The 22,983-nt window shown below is 40.4% G+C and overlaps 4 protein-coding genes across 4 annotated transcripts; 1 reads left to right on the plus strand and 3 right to left on the minus strand.

Annotated features, from left to right (window-relative positions):
• Positions 1–474: 474 nt before the first annotated feature.
• On the plus strand, positions 475–3,456 carry tescb (tescalcin b). The gene is made up of 8 exons (XM_026353958.1): positions 475–809; positions 1,436–1,505; positions 1,662–1,742; positions 1,891–2,030; positions 2,113–2,174; positions 2,507–2,614; positions 2,699–2,746; positions 2,862–3,456. The coding sequence occupies exons 1-8, from the start codon at positions 746–748 to the stop codon at positions 2,937–2,939; spliced, it is 651 nt and encodes a 216-aa protein (XP_026209743.1). The 5' UTR covers positions 475–745; the 3' UTR covers positions 2,940–3,456.
• A 2,300-nt stretch (positions 3,457–5,756) lies between these two features.
• On the minus strand, positions 5,757–7,345 carry m17 (IL-6 subfamily cytokine M17). Its single transcript, XM_026353875.1, has 3 exons — positions 7,253–7,345; positions 6,641–6,789; positions 5,757–6,483 (listed from the first exon to the last, which is right to left on the minus strand). The coding sequence occupies exons 1-3, from the start codon at positions 7,305–7,307 to the stop codon at positions 6,016–6,018; spliced, it is 672 nt and encodes a 223-aa protein (XP_026209660.1). The 5' UTR covers positions 7,308–7,345; the 3' UTR covers positions 5,757–6,015.
• Positions 7,346–9,312: 1,967 nt separating this feature from the next.
• taok3b (TAO kinase 3b) lies at positions 9,313–19,600 on the minus strand. Its single transcript, XM_026353874.1, has 9 exons — positions 19,355–19,600; positions 18,876–19,171; positions 17,894–18,130; positions 17,631–17,759; positions 17,299–17,502; positions 13,657–13,896; positions 13,147–13,359; positions 12,767–12,949; positions 9,313–11,927 (listed from the first exon to the last, which is right to left on the minus strand). The coding sequence occupies exons 3-9, from the start codon at positions 18,077–18,079 to the stop codon at positions 11,766–11,768; spliced, it is 1,317 nt and encodes a 438-aa protein (XP_026209659.1). The 5' UTR covers positions 18,080–18,130; positions 18,876–19,171; positions 19,355–19,600; the 3' UTR covers positions 9,313–11,765.
• Positions 19,601–21,606: 2,006 nt separating this feature from the next.
• Positions 21,607–22,659, minus strand: LOC113159241 (heat shock protein beta-1-like). The gene is made up of 3 exons (XM_026355839.1): positions 22,260–22,659; positions 22,041–22,104; positions 21,607–21,838 (listed from the first exon to the last, which is right to left on the minus strand). The coding sequence occupies exons 1-3, from the start codon at positions 22,636–22,638 to the stop codon at positions 21,679–21,681; spliced, it is 603 nt and encodes a 200-aa protein (XP_026211624.1). The 5' UTR covers positions 22,639–22,659; the 3' UTR covers positions 21,607–21,678.
• Between the last annotated feature and the right edge of the window lie 324 nt (positions 22,660–22,983).

Here is a 22,983-nt window from a genome sequence, read left to right on the forward strand (position 1 = left end):
TCTGTAACAGTTACCAATTACAGGCATGTTTCTATGTGTGTCATGAGTTTTTAAAGAGTGGCTTAAAACATCGAGTCATGGTGCAGTCTGAGCAAATAAGAGTAGGAGTCATGTGGGTGTCCCAGCAGATGCTGACTGTCAAATATGAGTTTACTAGTTTATACCCATGAAGTCAGAAGTTTAATCTGCCTTTCAGATAAAACACAATAGACATGCCATTCATATCTGAGATAACTTCCACAAACAGTCCAACTTCAGTGAAATTAAAAAAGGAGTCACAGTGTGGCAGCACACAGTTTATAAGGATTTTCAAGGTGTTCAGTTTATACATAGTAAGATATTTTACATACACAATATTTGACAACGTGAAGAGAATATATATCTCTTCTTTTTCCTCTGCGCTCCGTCCCAATGAACAAGCGTGTCACAGTCTGCGGTCGCAGCCTCTGAATAAATAAAAAAGCCTGGATTAATAATTCAGCCTGCAGCCTGTTGTTCTTGAAAAACGTGTCGTCATCAGGGCTGTAGTTGCGGAAGTGGCCCTGCGCTGTTTGCAGAGGATGAAAGCTGCCTGACGACCGCACAGAGCTGCGGGGCTGGTCTCCAAACACACTCAGGTGCACATGGATGAGTCGGACACATGAGACCTGTCTCAGCTCCACCTGTTGTGATCTGACTGTGCTCGGCTCCAGGTCCCGTTTGAACTGGACTCCTCAGTCTTGTTGTTGTTGTTGTTGTTGGAGGCATGGGGGCACTACAGTCGTTACCTGGTCAGCCACAGTACATTGATCTGGCGGAAAAGACGGGCTGTGAGTACTCGTTGCTGTTTGTTGTTGTTTGTGTTGTGTTCAAATGTAAAGGCATCAAATCAGACATGTGGGATGTGCGAAAGCATGAACTCACTGCACCGGAAACATTTGAATCGAGACTATTTTTTAATCCTGACTTTACTTATAGGGAAATGTCTGACGTCTTCTTAAGCAGAAAGATTATTATCATTATCATTTCCTGTTATGTACATAATTACACATGTGCAGTGTCTGTCTGGTTATTAATAATTTAAACTGCAAGGTAACTTTACCCTATTTGGATCAGGAGGTGGATGTAATAATAAACTAAATACTAATAAATATAAACTTCAAAGGAGATGAGTTGATTGCTACTTGCCTGTTGTTTCTGTGTCATAGAAACTTCTCCTGTAGCCTCTAGTTAAAAGAGGAGAGTGCGATAGCTGCATGATGTTGGGAAGTGGCAAACCAAAGAGTTTACATATGATGTGAATATCCAAATTAGCTGCTTTGAAAGTTTCCAGTAAAAGATTGTCTAGAAGAAATTAATAATTTTATTATTATACAATCCATGTCTGTTTGTACATGAGAGCAAATGCAGTTTGACTGCACACGGGTGATTAAGGTTGCCTCTGTTCTGTCCTCAGTTTCATTCGAGCAGATTGCCGTCCTGCATAAAAGATTCAAACAGCTGAGCCACAGTGAAGAGACACTGCGGTAAGTAGATCTTTATGATTTTTAAAAAACTGGGTAATCTTTCATTGTCATCTTTAATCTTAACATCTCACTTCATGCCAACACATGCCATTTGTAGCATGTGGCAACAGTTGTGTACTTGACACTGTGTTGTTAAAATCCTTTTTACCCCCTCAGGAGGGAGCACTTCAACGAAATCCCAGATTTAGCATGTAATCCCATCCGTGCACAGATCATAGAAGCTTTCTTTGACAGAAGGTACACTGATAATATCTAATTCTAACTCCTGTACTGTGGCGTTTTGCTGTATCACAACAACTTCTTCAAAATGTACACTTCAAGTACTTCCTGTTATCGTTACAGCTTCCCAGCCTGTGGTTTATTTGCTCTTTCTATATTTCCCCAGAAACTATCGTGAGAATGGTGAGGGTACAGTTGAGGAGATCAGCTTTGAGGAGTTCCTGGTGGTCATGTCCCATTTCAGGCCCCCGTCACTGCACATGACAGAGGAACAGCGTGAGGGCGTCAGGAGGGAGAAACTGAGATGTAAGTCCTATTAAAACGAGTCACATTACCACATGCTGGACATTTACACATATCTGTTATAAAGTTGGGTTTTTCTCTGCAGTTTTATTCAACATGCACGACACCGACAACGATGGAACAATAACCCTTGAGGAGTACAGACACGTAAGCCTCTGCTCAGCTTTGCACACAAGAAATCGCTCTGCTCACGCAGTTTTAAACCTCTGATTACATTTAGTCTGCACATAAGTGAAGATTACAACATTGTTTACTAAGTCTGAAGAAATCAGCTTGAGTCAACATGAGATTATTATGTGGCTTTTACTGTTGTCTCTAGTTATGTCTAGTTGGGTTTTATATGTAGCTCCACATTTGGTTGCTGGGCATCTCCATCACACCCTTACCGTGTCTGGGTAATTTCTTTAAGCCTTGGGAGAGCAGAGATTTGTAGTCATGTTAGTATTATTTCATTTAAGCCGGTCTCTCTCTTCATCCAGGTGGTGGAGGAGCTGTTATCTCGCAGTGGAGCACTGGGAAAGGAGACGGCAAAAAGCATTGCTGACGCTGCCATGTTGGAAGTGGCAAGTATTTCAGTGGGTCACATGGTATGTGTAAGCTGTATGACATCACTGATTATCACCAGTTGTTTGTCTGGAAACTGTCAGTGACTTCACGTTTTCTATAAACAGGAACCTGATGATTTCTATGAGGGAATCACATTTGAGCATTTTCTTAAGGTTGGTACAGAGAATACACAGATTGCACACCACATATTTGGTTAGTAGCATATAGTAGTTTGAAAGTGCGATGCGATGTGGATCGTATGAACTGCTCTTCCTTTTCTTTTTTTAGTTGCTGAACGGCTTTGAAATCGAATCAAGAATGAACATTCGCTTTTTGAATGTGGACACAACAACACTGTGCAAGTGAGGTTCACGCACTAAACTATGCAGCATCTTTGGGAAGACTCTGCGGAGGCATTATTATAGTTTCACAATAACAGCAGCTGTGTGTTGTTTTGATTTCAACATATGCCTTAGCCATGTTTAAATAACAATGCAAATCCCAAAAATATGTGTATGTTGCCAGTTTATTAGGAGTTGTTTGTTTTATTATAAGCAATAACATATGGTACTCAGCAACACCTGAATGTCGGTAATTGGAAAAAGCAATAATCCAAAATTCTGTCTGGAGTTACAGACGGTATGAATCTATGCATGTAAATGTGAATGCCTGAAGAACCTTTACATATGTTTATGCCATAAATCAATGACTCTAATAATCAGGGATATATATCAGATATAAAAAACTTTAAATGTGTCTAATTTTGTCTAATAAGTACAAGACAATACTTAAAAACATTTGTATTGATAAACATATGACACTTGACATGCTATTTAACATGGTACATACTACATTTGCACAATAAAAGACCGAATGAAAGAGATCTGACTTGTGAAGTGTACTTCTGATAAAAAGGAAATGGGAGTGCTGGCATGCAAGATTTAATGCTAAAAGGCAGAATGTGATTAGTTCTAATTTCTATATAAGGACTTCATGCACTACAAATCTTAATATAAATTCATGTCTAATTCATTTTATCTAACATCTACTTCATCATGTAGATGATTTGGGGGAAAAAAAAAATACACACTGTGATCAGTATTAAAAAGAATTACAGCATCAGTTTACAGGAATACTAGAAATAAAGCACTGAGTGGATCACACCTTGCTTTCTTAGAAAAGTCAGTGTACCCTTAAGGGATGTGAATGACTCATGGAAAATAAATTCATTTGTTAATTGCATGCTCTGTGGTATATAATCCCACAAGAGTAGTTTACATGTGACTACTTCTCTTTGACTTTGCATAAAGGTGACATCATAACGCGTGTTGGAGAACACGAAAACATGTTAATGATGTTTATGAACAAATGATGTAGCCTTAATTTGGGCCTTGCAAAAATGCTGTATCATTAGAACTTGGAAGTCAGTGATGCTTAATGATTGGGTTATATTCCAGTACATAAAAGTGTGAACAAACCTTTTACTGCTTCGTCATGCTTCAAAAGCTGTTGTCAGCCCAATTACTTTTGAATTCAATGGTCAAAACATCAAGAACAGTAATATTGTGTAAGCCCTTTTAAAATCCATAACAGCACAGTTAGAATTAACAAGAAGTTGATGTTGAAGCAGTGAAATAATAATGCAAGTGGATGAGTCAGCAAGTGGGAAGCATGCTGCTGGTTGGGTGGTTACAGTGCATACCACACTGTACAGTAGCATCCCAGTTCAGTTCTTGTGGGGGACCTTAGCTGCATGTCATCTAACCTCTCTTTCTCTGCGTGTTTCCTGTCAAGTTCTGCTATTGCTATCAATAGAAAGGCTAAAATTAGCAAAACAATAATGGAAATGGAAAGCCATAGCTCACTGATGAGAATAAGCTTCTGTCAAACACTCGTTAAGACCTTTTATTATTAATTCTCCAGAATGTGGTAAAACCACATTATCAAGTCATGATGTATGGTCCAGCTCCTCCAAATACTATTTTGATACTCTTCATGGTTTTATACTACCCCCTGCAGGTCAAAACATATATGGTTAAATTTTGATGACCTTGCAATGCAATTTTAGAGAAAAAGTCATGCAAACTGTGCTTTTTAATGTGATAATTAGATTTCACACACATTTTCTTGTGTGTCTTTCCTTCATTTCAAAACTCAACCATCACCCTACAGAAATGTATATAACTGAGGTGGACAACAAAATGCTGCAGTTTGGCAGGAGCATCACGGTGATGCTGCAGACTGATGACAGGTGGGTCATGGCTTACAGCAACTACAACCAGTCCAGCTGTGTCTCTCTGCATTTTCACAAGAGCTGCATCTGCTAGGATAGACCACACCTCCATTTTAGATGCAGTAAAGCCAGATGGAAGTGTTTCACACTAATACTACTAGTGTTGTATTGAGTGGGTAGTGAAAATGAATGAATAATGTAGAGTGAACAATGGCTGTTGCCCTGAGGTACCCTCTGTGTTTGTGCTTTAAATAAAGCAGATTTATAACAGGGAACTTGATTCATGACCCAGAGTGAATCCCCCATCTACTTCCAGTTTCCCGAGAGCTTGTGATCGGAGGAAAGTTTACTTAAGCATTACTACATTTAAAAAAAATTGTATATATGTGATATGTATGTATGGATGAAAAGTCAGCATGCTGACTGTTATTCCTTCATTTAGAAATGTTTTTTTCTGCAGGATTTCAACATTTCTGGTGCTTTCACCCACTCCGCCCTTCACACCCTTGCTTCTAAATGCTACACCATGCACATACAGTTATCTGACCCACACCCACCCACACCTTGTGACTGACCAGACAGCCCGCCAGTTTCATGAAATCTTTCCTATCTGATCCAGCCTTGTGTTGAACACATGCGTCATTCTGAGCTGATATCACACAGTCAGCGTCTCAGCAGCTTCCTGATTTTCTTTTTAAACTCCTCTTCATGGACTGAATCCATGCAGAAAACAGCACATGATGCTTTAAACTCATAGTAGTAGGTTTTATTATTATTATTATTACTGTTGTTGTACAATTATAAAAAAAACTACTAAAGCACAGGGTTGTGAAAATACAGGCAACACCTGAAAATCTGTTTTGTTTTTTGAAATTTCCTTTTTCCAGACACTTCCCTGAAGTTGTATAACCACACAAATCAAAGGTCATGAAGAAGCACAGCTGCAAAGCATGGTTTAATGTATACAACAACAAGTTTAACATTAGCAAAATAGGATATAAACATATTTATTTATATATAATATAGATATATAATTTGCATTTAACAGCGTTAAAGAAACAGATTCAAAAATAAATTAATAAATTAAATACCATAAATAGATTCTGTTCCACTCATGTACCAGCGAGCTTTACATCAATTATCTTTTAAAGTCTGTACAAACTCAGTGTAACTATTGACTAACTTTCTAAGGCCAGCCTTAGGTTATCCTCAAAAGAAGAGTGTGTTTATTTGTATCCTCCTCCTGCACACTTGGGTTTTCACAGTTCTTAGTTCTCTGGAAACATTTGACAGGAACTCCTTGAAGGTCTGCAGGACTGCACAGCCATAGACCTTCTGCTGGAAGACGTTCTGAGGAGGAGGCAGTGATGTTGGCCCCCCTGCTGGCTCTGGTACAGGCAGGTTTGGGAAGAGGCTCTGATAAAAGATGTTTACAAGAACAGCCAGGTACCTGCTGCGATCGCGGACACTGTCGAGCTCAGTTAGCAGTTTGCTCATGGGTGGCTGTAAGTCTGTCTGCTGCTCGTACACCCGTTTGAAATGTGGGAAGAACGCTTGGAGATGTGTGTAGATGCTCGCTAATTTCTCTGAGGGCTCCAGGCCAGAGATGCTGGGGTCGGGGACATCGTTAGCTGCCACAGTGCAGAAGAGGTCTGACATTTCACCTTGAGAGGCTTTCTGCAACAACATAGATTATCAGACTTATTAGGCCAAACATCTTAAAGAAGAAAAGGAACAGTCAGCGTGTTATGTCATAAAGAAGGAAAATACTGAACAAGCACGTGGGGATTTAACACAGCAAAATAAGATACAGCAGTTTTATGTCTGTACTCACATATGTTTTGATAAGGTCAACAGATTCCTTCTGCAGGAGACGGGTGAGCTTCAAAGTCTGTGGCAGAGAATTCCCACAGTGCTGGTTTCTGCTTGCTGCCACAGTTCTTGTTAAAACAACAGCCATAACCAGCAGGAGAGAGAGTAATGCTGAGGAGAAAGGAACCGGTCAGCTATGGTTGGTTATATTACATCACATTAGTGAGGGGAACTTTGTTCTAAAGCCACAAGTTGATGGCGCGAGAGACATAAAAAAGAAGATTCTTCACCTAGATAACATGCAGATGAATAATGAAAGTCTGCTACAGCACATTATCTGCACAATAATCTACAGCTTAGTTTCATATTTGCCATGAATCATTGTCAGTCTCTTAAAGTGTTCCATATTCTCCAAACTGTTTTAAAACATTTTTGTCATTAAGGCAGGCACAAAACTCCAATCTGCTGAAAAAAACCTAAAGCACTAAATTTGAATCTGAAACTTCAGCCGGTTTCACAGCAGCTAAGGTGCCAAAAATAACCAAAGTAGCATTCACAGTGGCAAGAAAAAAGGTGCAATACTGTTCATTACTATTTTCAATTTGAATAGAAGAATAGCTCTAATGAAACTTACTTGTTGCTGGTCCCATAGACTGTTGATAATGCATACTCTTTACATGACCATTCATTCTCCACTCAGTGTCACAGGCAAATATCGCGGACTTGTCATAATCACACTCCTTTAAACTTTATAAGACAGAAACCACACAAATTGGTCATAGAAGGAAATGACGTGCACTATGTGAGGCAATCAAATTTCCCAGAATGTCTTCCTTTTTTTTCACATGTGCATTTTTTTTTTCTTTTTTCTATATAAAACATGTGGGCAGTGTCTTTACATGACTGCTGTGTGAACATTTATGTAGTGACTTGTACATGTGTGACCAGAGTGTGTAGCAAAAAGATTTAAAAGCACTTCCTTTTTTTTTTTTTTTTTTTTTGTGCTTGGAGAAATATGCCCATATCTGACCTATATAAACTGCTAAATTGTTTAATTTAACCTAATGGTGTAAATAATTTAAGGTCTGTGGTCAGCTTACCCTTTGACACGGTTTCCCTTACTGCCCCCTAGAGAGTCTAAATAAGAAGGTGAAACCTTTGTGTGTGGGAAAAGGTAAAAAAGTGTGTTAACCACAGTGCACAGAGATGGTGGTTTCCTATGCACTTTATGCTTGTTAAAACAGCAAGGTTACTGTCAACAATCTAAATAATGCAGGGACTTGTGTGGATGTTTCAGTTGCTTTTTCTGGCTTAAACATGATTTGGATAATTGAAAATCAACACATTCCTGCAGTAATTGGTGCCAAGGTGCTTCAACATTTAGCTAAATTGCTAATACAGCCAACACATTAAAATGTGACTCTTGAGAAATTCTAAAAAATGTGTCACATATGTAGTTTTTGAAATGGGCTGTAGGCTAAGATCAACTTTGAACCCCCTATATCCTGTTTTAACCAGATTTATATATGTTTTAATTTAACTGCTTCTAACGCTATTTTTGCTTTTCTGCAACAATATTGCAAAATGCATTTCTACGTAAAAAGGATGGGTCAGCGGAACCATGGTAGGCTATATGTCACTGTCAAACCACAAATGTAATTTTGTGTTTGGGTTCTCAGGGAATGCTTTTATTGTGACATACTTTGCATGTTGTGGTGTTTGGCTAGAATGTGAAGGGGAACCGGAAAAATGACAATAACACAGATGACAATATCAAAAACTGGGGTTTTCATGTGTTGTCTAATCTCATCATCACCCTCGTCACTGAATTCTAGGAGTGGTGGTCACTTCTGCTTCCAACACTGATGTGTTTAGCTGGCTGGATGTGTCACGGGTTGGATGAGAGGTCAGGCTACAAAACAGACAAGCATGGCTACGTACAAGAACCTGCAGGTTTACTTTGCACTGAAACTGAAACAGCTCACCGAGAGCTGACATGATTTCCATGTTTTTTATTGTAATCACGTCTTGTTTTCAAGCATTCACACTAGATGTAACGTTGCTGTCAAACCACTGACTACTTGAGAAAAGAGAGGGGGAACTCAACGCACCACAACACTGTCAGCACTACTTCAGGTAAGGGCAAACCACTTCACTGCCATTCTCGGGGCTTTCCAGTTGCCCCAGGGGATAATAGAGGGGTTGCGGTAAGGCGGGCAACTGCTGCAGATAGCGCTGCAGATGTTGACAATTCAAGGAAACTACAGTTGGATTCCTGCCAGCATATACAGTACAGATATGCCAAAAAAAGCCAACCGTCAACACCCAAATCACACAAGTTTACCTTGAAGTGTCAGGAAGCCTAGAAAACACTGGGCGTTTTGCAGTTTAACTTCCCTCTCACCTCCTGTTCTTATTTCAAAGTTCTGCTTTTCACAAGCTATCTTGGGCCTGCATGTACATAAGTCTGTAGGTGCACAGTAAATAGTAAACATTTGATACGATGTAGGTCATAGCACTCATATTGCCCCAAAAAAGTCTAAAGTGAGAAGTCTTAGACCACATAAAAGAGCATTACAAGGAAATTCAACCACAAACAATAAGAAATGCGCTGTCATATGATGCAGAATGTTGAGATGCTTTGTTTGTTTTTCAGCAGAATCTGGTTTATTTTGTCTTTTAACTGCACAGGAAATGGTGAATAAGGTTGTTTAGGAAAGTCCCCTTTATTCAAACTAAATACATCTTTCTAGTAAATTGGAATTCACACTTTTCATATTGTTAGTGTGGAAGCTGAGTTATGGCAACTGGTCTTCTTTGTTTTTATGTTGATCTGTATCACTACTCATCGATCAGTCCAGTTGCCATGACTCAAACAGACCGCCTCACATAGATGACTGGGAATCTTTACCGACACAAACTGTACAGTTTGTATTTGTTGTGAAGCCCTCAGGTACAAACCTTATTCAAACACCCCAATAGCACTTTTTGTATGAAACCATTTGTCCACAAAGCTTTAGCTATATGTGACCAGACAAAAGGTTTTACTGCATATGAGAAACTTTTTTTTCATCAAATTTCAGAAAGTTTGTGAAAATGTAAAAGGCTGAAAAATCTAGAGGAGCCATTTAAATTTCAGAACACACTCAAACATAACAGATTCAGAATTTAGGTTTCGACATGTAAAACAAGAGCATCTATTGCCATCAAAAATTACATTTGAATGTCATTATATTCCTCCGTTTAAAATATTGTGTTCATTCAGGGGGCATCTTCCACCTTTCAGCCCTGTGAGGAATACGACTGAACATTAGCAGAAGAAGTTGTGGCTCTAAAATGAAAATAAAAATAAACATAACAGGGTTGCATTCAAGACCATCACATTAAACAATGTTTCAAAAACTGACCCGTGATAAAATAGTATTTATTTTTCATACATATATTTCATTTTTTAGAGGGTTTCACTGCATGGGGTACTCTAAATATGTCATGAGTGTTTGTAAAACTTCGAAGTGTTTTGACTCAGAGTGGGTTTCAAAATGCTTCAAGTTTACATTTTGTAAAAATCACTCTCTCCAAGACAAAACACCACAAGGCTAAAGGTGGTATTAGAAATTAAGCACCAAACAATTACCTTTCCATTCAGTATAAAAGGAAACATTGTGCAACCTGTTCAATGACTGCAGTGAACATGGCAAAAATATGTAAATCTGATTATTAGAAACTAATTACTCAAATGCAATCTGGACCCACACGTTGTTGTGTGTTGTTGCTGTTGCAGACCATCACACTGATATTAAGTCTGTGGCTCCATTCACCAGCATTGATACAATCTTAGAGTCTAGTGTTTTGACTTAACAATATATTGAGCTATCGTATGACCATATCTCTATATCATAAAACAAAAATGAAGCAAAAACTTTATCGTTAAGCTCTGTTATCAGTAATAGACCAGTGTCTCTGTATGTTCTACCTATATTCTCATGTACAAATATTCATATCAAAAGTTAAACAGCACAATTCTCACCATTTTCCTTTACAAGAACTTTGATTAGTGAACATTAAATGATTCACAAGTTTGGATGAGACCAAAAACAAAATAGTGCCGACCTCAGTAAATAAATATAGATATAACAAACACGTAACTAAAAATCTGCTCCAGGCACAACTTAAAGAAAGGCATTTGTGAAATTATCATATCAAATATGGCGCTTATGTCCAGTATCTATAGGCTTAAAACAAACAAACATAACAAAAAAACAAAAACAAACAAACAAAAAAAAAAAACGCTATGACCACTTTTATTTACAAACAGCTAAAATCTCTGACAGATTCATGCTTCACTTCACAACCTGAATTTGTCCTTAAAGTGCATGCAATAATAAGCAGTTTCACCAAGTGGGATCTTGAGTTGTGACAAGATAAATGGGTTGGATCAAGCTAATGCCAATTGATCTTACATATTAAATCAAAGAAAATGTAAGAACTGTTGCCTAGAAAAGTGAGGGACCACAGTATACTGTATGCATAAGCACAATATGGAAGTAAGACCCAAAATAATCTTTAAAAAAATGCATAAACTCTGACTTTATCCAGTGACCCCATACAGTAATTTTCACATTCAGAGCATAAAATGAAACCAAATAAATACAACAAAACGAAATTAAACCAGTAAAAAAAGGCAAAGCAGCTTCTTAACACCAGAGGGGAGTCCGCAGCTCACATTCCAAAATGTCCCTCCATGTGACACACACATTAAGCATCATATAACATGAAGGGTTTCTACCTAAACATATCAAAGTGCCCATTTTACTAAAATTTCCTGATTTATTCAATTCATACCAAAAAGAGGAAATGGCATGGAGGAAAGAGTCTGTTATTTTTAAACACATAAGTTTTGAGTTACACTGACTAGGTTTGGATTTTTATTGACATGTTGTTGAAGATTCTTTTGTTTTACTTTCCCCCCTTCAAGTTTCACAAAAGAAGTTCTCATTGCACGTAACACCTTGATTCAAAGATGCAATATCTAAGAGAGAAGAAAAGCAATAGAGAAAGTTATCCAGCTTTATCACCGTGGATGTGACAAAGGGTCAAGTGGAAATGAAACGGGCACGAACATGTTGTCCTCTAAAGTTAATCCACTTTCATCTGTTGTCTTCTTTGGGGAAGTCCAGAGATCCCAGGCTTCCAAAGCCGAGACTTCTACTTTCTGCATCAAAAGTGTTAATTTCTCTGTCCTGGCGTTCCAAAAGTTGCTTGATCCGTTCGGTACGTTCCTTTTGAAGTGCGGCCAGTTCCTCTTCAATCTGCAATCGTTAAAAAACGTGGTAGTTATTTTATCATATAGACCAATCATCTCCGCCGTTCCCACTGTTGAATACCTGGATCAGGTATAGGTAAGTACAGGGATGGCTGGGAAAACAAGCTTTGCTGTGGCTATCTAGGACCATTGTTGCCTGGTTGTTTGAGATTTGCCCTGATAGTGATTTAATGTTGTTGTCAACAAGGGCCAATTCAGACTAGGGTGTTGAAATGCCTGAGCCCACTGCTGCTGAAGAATGGGCCACAGCACTCACTGTGTCGGGATGTGTCTGAAATCACTCCCTTTATTATGTAGTGCACCATATATTATGTTTTTCCAATTTGCAGTTGTGATATGTCCACTATAAAGTGCTCTCAAAGCGGTGGAACAACAAATTCAGTGTGCATGACATCTGTGCTAAACTACTACTGCAGCTAACAACTACACAATCCACTGCTTCCCAATTTGGAGAAAAGAAATTTGCAGTTGCGTGACTCAAACCGTTATTAGTGATAACGCAATATCACGATGATTAGTCTCCAAATTCTCATGTGAGTGTAGATTATATAGTGAGTTTCTGATGAATGAATAGGGAGTGATTTCAGACACAACCTTAGAAAGCACAAATGCAACCGAGAGTGAGGTTCGCACAAGTATTAACACTTTGATTGTTGCAAACAGTGTGCACTGTCCCATAGAGGAGCTTGCAAAGGTCCAGCCACAGGATACATGTTCTGGCCATAACTCCAGTCTTATTTTCAGAGTAAGATGTCACAAAAGGTACTTGATTGGTATTTCTGATTCTTTAAAAATCCAATAGAATGACTTCCATCTTAAACCTACCTTCTGTTCAAGGTGCGCCCTGCGTATTGAGACCTTCTGCTCAAGTTTCTGCTGTTCGCGCTCGTGTTGCGTTTCCATTTGTGACTTGGTTTTTCTCTGGTAGGCATCCAGAAGCTCCATCTCCTGCTTGAGCTGCTGCTTCAGAGCTTCGCATTCTGTTTCCTGCTCTGCTTCCAATCGCATCTGGACACCCAGGAGGATAGAAGTAGTCACGAATACATTCAAAACAAGTGCAGCGTTCACCTCCTTTATCAAACCTGAGGCCAACAATATATAACAAAGGTTCTATGCAAGAAATACAAGAAAATGTACAACAAATACAAATGATGAATGAGGCCCACTTTTGCTATTCATGATAAGATGCTTCATGATCCTCGTACCGCTTGTGAAGCCATCATCTCGTTGATGCTCTGCTCGTACTGCTCAGCCAGTACAGCCAGCTTGCGTGTCTGCTCCTCTTTTAGGTTCTTCAGGATGCTCTTATGGTCACCTTTGGGAGAGACCTCCAGCTGGTGGTTTCTAAGAGCTTTGTACTGTTTGTTCTGCACCTTGCAAGTATCCTGGAACTGTTTCTTGATCTGCATCTCCAGTGTCTGCACAGAGTTAAAAGAGGTCCAGGCCTTTAATGTTAAATTCATATTTATATGTAGTTTTTCTTATTTGGCAATTTATAGTAAGAATACAAATGACATTTTGGCAGAATAAGTGTCAAGGGTGCAGAGGAGACAGACAAACAGTACCTACAGAGATTTTACTTTAAACCTAGAACATAATCATCTTACACTCCTTTCAAAACGAAACCTTTAAAACCTCTTAAAATGAGGTTAACTCAATACCACTTCACTACAAAACCACAGACAATATAGTGGCAAATAAAATGTCCCAGGCACCTTGAGGTTTCTGGGCTGCTGCCGCTGCTCCAGACTGTGTTTCCTGTGTAGTTCTCTCTGTCGCCGACCATTGTACTCCTCCTGGTTTTCGAGCTCTGTCTGGTGCTGCAGCCGCATGAGTTCAATACGCAGCTTCTGCAACATCTGCAGCTGCCTTCGCTCAAGGTCCTGTGTGGACTCGTCCTGCCGGATCATCAGAGCATGTTCCATCTCCTTCTGGGTCCTCTTCTTATTCAGCTCCTGGAATTCGATTTTTCATAAAAATGCAATTTTAAGCAAAAAAAAAAAAAACAAGTTCAACAATTGTTGTCCAACATAGCACACCACCCAACTCCTGAATCATCTCATGACCAACTGCTTTAGTAAATCACAGCCTAAAAATAAAAATTCCTTTTACCTACTGTATATTTCAGTTTAGTTTATAAAAGGATATACTTTTTTAAATAGAGCTTCTTCTTCTTCTTTTTCTTTCAGCTGTTCCCTGCTGCTATTTAACCCTTTCCTCTGCATCCTCTTCTCTCACACCAACTAACTTCATGTCCTCTCTCACTAGATCCATAAATCTCCTCTTTGGTCTGTTCACTGATATGTTCACAGTCTCTCCCCTGAACATGTCCAAACCACCTCGATCTGGCCTTTATCTCCAAAACATCTGACATGGTCTGTCCCCTTGAGGTACTCATTCCTGATCCTATCCATTCTCATCACTCCCAAAGAGCAACTCAACATCTTAAGCTCTGCTTCCTCCGGCTCTGCCTCCTGTCTTTTCTCCAGTGCCTCTGTCTCTAAGCCGTAGAGCATCGCTGGTCTCACCACCGTCTTGAACACATTTCCTTTCATTCTTGCTGATACTCCTATCACACAACACGCCTGACACCACCCGTTCCATCCTGCTAGCACACGGCCGTTCACCTCTTTTCCACACTCTCCGTTGCTCTGAACCTTTTGACCCTAACTACTTAAAGTCCTGCACCTTCTTTACCGCTGCTACCTGTAACCTCACTGTGCCACTTGATTCTCTCTCATTCACACACATGTATCCTGTCTTGCTGCGGCTAATTCATTTATTCTTCAGCTTTCCAGGGCACACCTCCACCTCTCTAGATTTTACTCCACCTGCTCCCTGCTCTCGCCACAGAGCACAATGTCATCTGTAAACACCATAGTCCATGGAGATTCCTATATAACCTCATCTGTCAGTCTTTCCATCACCAGAGCAAACAAGAAGGGGCTCAGAGCCGAAGCAGACCCACCTCCGCCTTGAACTCCTACGTCACACATACAGCTCGTCTCACCACTGTCTTACAGCTATCATATATGTCCTGCACTACTCTAACACACTTTTCTTCCACGCCAAACTTCCTCATACAAAACCACAGCGCCTCTCTCAGCACCCTGTCAGACGCTTTCTCTAGATCTACAAAGACACAGTGCAACTCCATTTGTCCGTCTCTGTACTTCAACAGCATCCTCGGAGCAAATACTGCATCTGTTGTACTCTTTCTAGGCATGAAACCATATTGCTGCTCACTAATGCTCAACCCTGCCCTTAGCCTAGCTTTCACTTCTCTTCCCACAACTTCATTGTTTGGCTCATCAGCTTTCTTCCTCTGTAGTTTCAGCAGCTCTGCACATCTCCCTTGTCCTTAAAAATTGGCACCAGCCCACTTCTACTCCATTCCTCGGGGATCCTCCACTTTCCAACATCCTGTTAAATAAACTAGTCAGAAACTCTACTGCCACCTAGACAAGCCCAAACCTCCACAGGTATGTCATCAGGACTTTCCACTCTTCATCCTCTTCAGTGCCCTCCTCACTTCACTCTTTCTATTTTTTCCTACCTCCTGCAGTCACCTCTTCTATTCTTTGTTCTCTTTCATTTTCCTCATTCATCAACTCTTCAGAGTACTCCTTCAATCTTCCCATAACACTCCTGGCACCTGTCAATACATTCCCATCCCTATCTTTAATCACACTAACCTGCTGCACTTCCTTCCCATCTCTATCACTTTGATTCAACTTGTACAAATCCACCTCCCCCTCCTCACTGTCCAACCTAGCATACACGTCCTCAGATGCCCTTTATTCAGCCTTAGCCACCTCTACCTTCACCTTACGCTGCATCTCCATGTACTCTTGTCTACTCTCTTCAGTCCGGTCAGTGTTCCACTTCTTCTTAGCTGACCTCTTTCTCTGTAAATACACCTGAACTTCCTCATTACACCACCAAGTTCCCTTGTCCACTTCACACTTCACACTATGACACACCAAGTACTGTCCTACCTGTCTCCCTGATCACATTAGCTGTAGTTGTCCAGTCATCTGAAAACGCCTCCTGACCTCCCAGAGCCTGTCTCACCTCCTCCCTACAAACTAAACACCATTCTTCCTTTCCCAACTTCCACCACTTCGTCCTCTACTTTGCCTTAGTCCTTTATCTTCCTCACCACATTCATTTTACACACCACCAACCTGTGTTGTCTTGCAACTGTCTCCTCCTCTACCAACACATTGGAATCACTGATCTCTTTCAGTTTTCAACATTGGCACAAGATGTAGTTGGCCTGAGTGTTTCTCCCTCTGCTTTTATATGTCACCTTATGTTCCTGCCACTTCCGGAAGAAAGTATTCTACAGCCATTTCCGTTCTTTTTTGTGAAGTTTACCACCATCTGTCCTTCTGCGTTTCTGTCCTGAAGACCAAACCTGCCCATCACAATTACATCACCTTTTCCCTTCACCAACATGTCCACTGAGGTCTGCAGGTCAATTTCCAGCATCAGAGTCATCACCCTATCCGATACACCTCCAACACTCCTGACAAAATCCTCTTTCAGAATAACTTCTATTCCTTTTTTCGTTCCATCCAGACCACAGTAAAACAACTTGATCCCTGATCCAACTGTCCTACACACTCGTTTTTCGTCTTCTTTCTCCACCTATGAACACACCTTCCTTCTCTCCTTCTTCGACCAACAATAGCCCAGTTTCCACCAGCACCCTGGTGGTCGCTGTTAACACGGGCCACCACCGATCTGGTATGGAAGTCATGCTGATGATTCGCATGTTCAATTTTGGTAAATGTTTTACGTTGAATGCCCTTCCTGACACAACCCTCTGCATTTATCAAGATTTGGGACTGCCACAAGATGACACTGGGTCGTGCCCCCTTGTGGTTGCACCAGAATTTAAGTTTAGTCAGTGAACAGATGCCTTGTTTCATCTCACTGTTCAGGATTGAAAATCTTTAATAAGACACAAATAACGGGTTTTACTCAGCCCACTAGAGATTGTCCTAAAGTTAGTCGTCTTGTTAAAATCCTTTCTAAATGAGGAAAAGAAGCTTTGCAGTCCAGCCTTGGTGATGTATGTGTCTCTGTACAGGGTCCAATGATAAGTGCAGGTCACACATGCTTTAGTAGTGCTCAGAGCGTAAAAGACACACATAAATACACCTGAAGCCTAAAAATACATCACTTCTATATTTTCTGCATATAAAATTCACTGATTTACCACAGCATAAGAATTTATAGTGAATAGTTCTTTCAGCATTATCACATTTTAATCAATGAGAAAAGTTCTTTGTGGTATCTACCATTGTTTTTACAGTCTGATTGAACATAAAATCAGGAAGTTGCCTCACCTCTCTCAGTTGCTCCTGTTCAAACTCATGCCTCCTGATGAGACTCCGGCGTTTCAGGGCCCTGCAGCTCCGGTCATAGACTAGCCTTTGTTGGGCCAGGAAATGAGCTTCATCCTCAGCCTGTGAGTGCTGCATCGTTTCTTTGTGCCTGGACAGACGCTCCTGCTTCTCCTCCTTGGGTGTACAAGGCTCCTCATTCATCTCCTTAACATGTTAAAAACACAAAATAAAAAAAAGAAAGTGAACACTGTTTGTATGATCTGAAGACAATATCATCAAATTTGGCTGAGAGTTTAAGAGAACTTTGTACTGTGCTTTATCACAATATTTACTTCTTTGATCTTCTCTTTGCAAAGCCTGTACTCCTTTTTCTGGTTCTCTAGGAAAGAAGTCAGCTCTTTCTTTTGCTGAGCAACAATCTGTTGCTGGATTCTCCTCTCTTCTGCTGCAACTGACTTCATCTGTGCAGGAGAAATTTAAATGTTCTAGTTATCACCCAAAAATGCCTCCACAAACATTGTTTGGCTTATAGTGAATGAAGTCACTCTGTAATTTCCACCTCATTCAGAAATAACACCTGCTGTGGAGGCTGTACCTCTTTGTCTGTTTGAGCAGCGTGGCGTTTGGCCAGTCTTTCCAGCTCAATGTAAGTGTTGTTCGCATGTGTCTCTAATTCCTTCTGCAGCCGGAGCCTATGCTCATCCATCTCGGCCTTTAGCCTGTTCTCCAGGGCGATCAGCTGCTTCTGGTGCTGCCGCCGCATGCGCTTATACCCAGACATCTGCACCCGCAGCTCAAAGTCCTGCTCATGCTCCTGGATCTACCTGATGACCTAGACAGAGGAGCACAGGAAGCAGGAAATAAAAGACACAGAGCAGGCAAGGAGAAGCAAGACGGCTGATAAGTCAGAGGCTATGACCTGAACAAACATTCAAATAAATAAGTTTGCAACACACATCTACAGTAAACCAATGGATGTTTTGTTGTTTGTTTAATCCCATTTAATAATTTGACCAGAATAACTCTGGATAATATCAAGCAACACGAAATAACCACTGCAGGTAATCACTCCAGTCAACCTTGTAAAAAGCGAGTAGCATCTGCAATGTCAATATTCAGATCAAGACCTGTCTGTAGGAAAACAATCTACGAGAGAACATGTAGAAATGCACCTGTTATGAAGTGTCATTGGTGTTAGGCATCAGTCAGACATTTACATGGAGCACATACAAATGTACATTTATAAAAAATAAATAAATAAAAAAAGCAGGGGCAGAGAGGGAAGCTGAGGATGGAAAAAATGACATCCATTAACAGGATCCGGTTGCCATGACTACAGATGTACAGCTGAGAACACAGACACCTCTTCCCTCCCCTCGCCCCCCCCCCCCCCCCCCATCCTCCCCTCTCACCCCCCCACCACCATCACCACCACCAGCAGCAGCAGCAGCAGCAGCACGCACACACGCGGTAACACATGCGCGCGCACTCACACACCGATTTTTTTTTTTTTTTTTTTTTTTTATGTATACAGTGGAGAGAGAGAGAGAGAGAGAGAGAGAGAGGGAGCTGCGTACCAAAGATGCTGATTTGATGGTGGCAATGTGTTCACAGATCTTGCAGTCGGGAGACCGGCTCTTGTGAGAAGGAGGCCGCAGCTCTGGCCTGGTGTCCCTGTGCACAGCCTCATCCCTCACGCAAGCATGGTCCTGCAGGGGGGGAGGAAAAAGAGGAGATAGTGGGGCTGGGTGCTTCCCAGGCCCTCCGCACTCGCCGTTTCTGGTAGAGCTGCTATTACTGCCGAATCTCCCTGAATGCAGCACACATCCAGCGTTAAATGCATCCTTCCCCTGCTACTGTCTGCAAGTCCTTCCTATGAGAGAAAAGGGCATAGCCAAACAATTGCAGGCACCACCGAATAAAAAAAAAAGGCAGTTACTGGATCTAGTCGTTTTTTTGTTTTTTGTTTTTTTGTTTTTTTCCTGGCGTCCCCCTCTTCCCAAAGAGGAGGAACCAAATGGCTCCGGTGGGTATGGGTGAATTATGCAATGCCTACCATTGATAATCGGAGAAAGGTAGCAGACCGAGGTATTTTACCGCCACTCTTCTTTTCCATTTCAAAATGCAAGAAAGGTTTTGGAGGAAAAACACTTTTCCTGCGTTCCCGTGATCGTGTGCGGTACCATAGTTAGAAATAATTGGATCAGATGAGACACATCCCAACATGGTTTTCCCCCGAATATGTCGCTTGAGGATCCGTTTGTATTCCACTCGATTTTCTGTCCTACATTTACAGCGCACTTGGTCATGGTAGGTGTTTCTGGTGCCTTCTATTCATCTCTTTCCTCTGTCCCTCTTTTACACTCCCCCTTTCTTTAAAGAGACACTGCAATACTACAGACACATCTCACAAACCTAAACTTGTCACAGTCCTACATATATCTATATATATCTTTATTTCATAAATATCAAAGGCCGGATGAAATTTTAAAAATACTAAAATAAATGTAATACTGGTGGCATAGTACTTCCCATGCACAGGAAGTGCAACTTTATGCAGACAGGATTTAATTTAAATCAGTACAAATTACTAGTTTTAAAAATTAAATGTATTAGTTTATCTTAATCCCCCCTGCTGACAATCCTATTGTAAACTCCACACCTACAGCAAGAGGAATTATTCCCTGAGGTTTTTGAGCAGGGCTCACTCTTCTGACCAATCAGAGAAGCTCATCTATTTCTGCTTGAGCGGTGTTTTTTAATTCTCATTTATAAGACTAATGTCTAAAAGGCCAGGGAGAGGATAGGACACTCTGAAGATAACTACTGTAGCTTTAAGGAGAAAACAGGATAAATAGCTTTCTGATTTAACTTAATGAAAATAACTAATAGCTTAGCATCAATGCAAAAACCACATGTTAATGCAATACTGACTCTCTACATCCAATCTACCATAGCAACCGCCTAGCCACGGTCAGGTGACACCTGAGTAATGTTTAGAAAAACAGAAAATATGCAGAAACATCCCTCAAACCACATAAAAACCACTTTGCTAATACTAATATGTTAAATTTGAATATTCCAGTGTATCTCTGTTTTTTTTTTTGTAGATAAACATTTGCATGTTGTTAGTATACTGCGTTCTTTTTGGGGCTTGACTTTCTCTGTTGATAACTGGGAGGTAGATGATGAATGGAGGAAGGGATGACGGGCTATTTTCACCTTCTGTCCATGAACATCAGTGATGACACTGAGACTCACTTGACTCACTGAGAGAGCCTCTTCTGCACATGTTAATGTATGTTAATCATCTGTTTGAATGTTGTACTGGGGGTTCACAACATTTTCTCACTATTAATATAGGTGAAGATGTGAATCTGCTATGATGGATCACAGAAAGAGATGAAAGGATTCAATAGTAATGTGATTGGTTCAAGTATTCCACAGTAAGATGAGGAGCGTCAGATAATGATGTGTTTAAGTGAGTCTTTGCGTCTCAAAATCAAACGAAGTAATCAGAATGTGTTTGTGCAAACAAACTTTATTTTACTGTACCTTCTCCATTTCTAGCATTTTTTTCCAATATTGCATTGTTATCCATGTGACCATCCATCACATACTGTACAGAACAAATCTAGTGACTACTTCACGTCATCATGTAACACTCTGTTTGAACACTAGATGCCACCATCCACCTTTAACTCATTTTGCTCCTGTGAGCTCAGCACCTTGCTGATTCCTAAGTTGTACAGTCACCTCTGTATTTACATAGATGACGCTGCTCCAGCTGTGGCCCATTAGACAAACTTTTTGCAAACTTTTTGTGTGTGAATTGAGAAATACAACAATGAAAGAACAAATAATATAGACTTAAATGGTTATTACTTGAGTAAAGGAAGACTCTAAAGGAAAAATGATATACATTTATTAAGGTTATATACTGTACTATCAGGACAGCTTCACTTGTGCGGCTGTACAACACAATAATGCACAAAACTCAAGTATTATTTCTATAAATAGAGTTAGATTTCTCTGTGACACATAAGCTTCAGGTTATCTGCTGCAGACATATTTGACGTACATTTTGTCTAACATTGTTTTGAATGGTTGTGTGAATGTGTGAATAACTACAAACCACATTGTATTTAAAATGCCACATCATGCTGACGTAAGTGCTAATTTTCTAAGTCAGCTCAGCTTTACACCGATGAGTTGTACTAGTGATAATGAATTACAGACTTAGTCAGTGTCTAATGGCAGAAATATAACCTTGTTGCTGCAGTGAATCAATTTTACTGAGCAGTAAAATTATTTATTTAGTTTTTTATTTTGAAGTCATTGCTATAATCTGCTAGTTGTGTCATTTTCTGCTCGCTGGTTTCATTTTTCGCCATCCTGCTTCTGTCTGATCTGAACAGGGATGACAATCTCGTTAGCCGGGTCACTGGCGGATGTTCCAGGGACAGAGGCCTCCACTGACAGGACTCCATCACCAGACAGCGAAGAGCTGATGTGCTGTAAGTCAACTCCCAGTGGCAACCTTTAATAAGTGTAGACAACTAGGATCAAGTCAAGACATCTGCATTATTGTACATAGGTGAATAAACTGTTCTTTGTGTCTTCTATTTGTATATCTCTCTGTTGACAGTCCAGTTTAACCAATTGATAATATTTGCCGTCCGTACATACCAATTTAGGAACAACATTACATTTCTGTCTTTATATTCCAAAAGACAACTTACTTATATTTTCGAGTGAAGCATCTTGAGACTATCTCATGGTCATCTTGCCTTTCTTCATGATTTCCTTAAAAGTAAATATAGAAATAATTTCAACAGTGTAATTATACACCATGATAAATTTGACAGGACAAACTGAATGTGGTGCATTTGCTCATTTGTCAGAAAATTGATATGATTGAAATCTACTCAGTGATCATTCAGAATATGACTGTGGAGTACCTGATATTTGCAAGTAGCCGTCCTTGGTTGTGATTGTAATCTCTTCAGGTGAGAAGTGGTTGACATCCAGGTGAATTTTCCAGCTGCCCTGCCCTGTTTGGATCTCTGACACTCCACTTGGACCCTTTTGGTTCAACGCTGCATGGTGCTGACCACTGAATGGAGGCAAGAGGGGACTATGTGTGTACCCTGGCCAAGAGAACGATGCCAGTCTCTTCTTCGCCCAGTCTATCCAGTGCACATCACAAGGCTCCAGGAAAGGCGGGAGCCCAAAGTCTTGCGCAAAAATGCGACTCGGCTGTGTCCAGTTTGGGAAAGGATCCCAGCCCACGTCGCGGCAGAAAATGGGACGAGATAATATTTTATTTTGTTCACCCATAACCTAGAGAATACACTCAGAAAGAAGGAAGGAAAACAGCAAAGCTTGTGGCTCCACCCTAAAAGACAAGTGTAGATTGATGACCTGGAGACTAAACAATACAGCAGCTGTGTCTTGATTCTCAAACACTAACAGAAAATGAACATGAAGACTGAAGACAAGGTTGTTTTGGCATCTGTGGCGTTCCGCTCTCTCACTTTATATACTCATTCATTTTAACACTTGTCTAGCAGAAAGTGTGATATAAGCGGTGAGGGTGACTTGATGGGTCATGATCTGGGGTGTTACTCCTCCGTTGCCCTGGGACCAGGAGAGGATAATGCTAATTACTTGTATTTATATCTC

The sequence above is a fragment of the Anabas testudineus genome, chromosome 12, assembly GCF_900324465.2.
Source record: "Anabas testudineus chromosome 12, fAnaTes1.2, whole genome shotgun sequence".
Taxonomy (NCBI): Eukaryota; Metazoa; Chordata; class Actinopteri; order Anabantiformes; family Anabantidae; genus Anabas; species Anabas testudineus.

Coding starts and splice junctions, on each gene's coding strand:
- taok3b (XM_026353874.1), bottom strand. CDS start 18,079: ATGTCTGGGTATAAGCGCATGCGGCGGCAGCACCAGAAGCAGCTGATC. Junction 17,503..17,630: donor GCAAAGAGAAGATCAAAGAA/GTAAATATTGTG, acceptor TAACATGTTAAG/GAGATGAATGAGGAGCCTTG. Junction 11,928..12,766: donor GGGCGCACCTTGAACAGAAG/GTAGGTTTAAGA, acceptor TAACGATTGCAG/ATTGAAGAGGAACTGGCCGC.
- tescb (XM_026353958.1), top strand. CDS start 746: ATGGGGGCACTACAGTCGTTACCTGGTCAGCCACAGTACATTGATCTG. Junction 1,506..1,661: donor CACAGTGAAGAGACACTGCG/GTAAGTAGATCT, acceptor TTACCCCCTCAG/GAGGGAGCACTTCAACGAAA. Junction 2,747..2,861: donor CATTTGAGCATTTTCTTAAG/GTTGGTACAGAG, acceptor TTCTTTTTTTAG/TTGCTGAACGGCTTTGAAAT.
- m17 (XM_026353875.1), bottom strand. CDS start 7,307: ATGAATGGTCATGTAAAGAGTATGCATTATCAACAGTCTATGGGACCA. Junction 6,790..7,252: donor GTCTATGGGACCAGCAACAA/GTAAGTTTCATT, acceptor CTTTCTCCTCAG/CATTACTCTCTCTCCTGCTG. Junction 6,484..6,640: donor TTGACCTTATCAAAACATAT/GTGAGTACAGAC, acceptor ATGTTGTTGCAG/AAAGCCTCTCAAGGTGAAAT.
- LOC113159241 (XM_026355839.1), bottom strand. CDS start 22,638: ATGGGTGAACAAAATAAAATATTATCTCGTCCCATTTTCTGCCGCGAC. Junction 22,105..22,259: donor CGGCTACTTGCAAATATCAG/GTACTCCACAGT, acceptor TTTACTTTTAAG/GAAATCATGAAGAAAGGCAA. Junction 21,839..22,040: donor TGCTTCACTCGAAAATATAA/GTAAGTTGTCTT, acceptor CACTTATTAAAG/GTTGCCACTGGGAGTTGACT.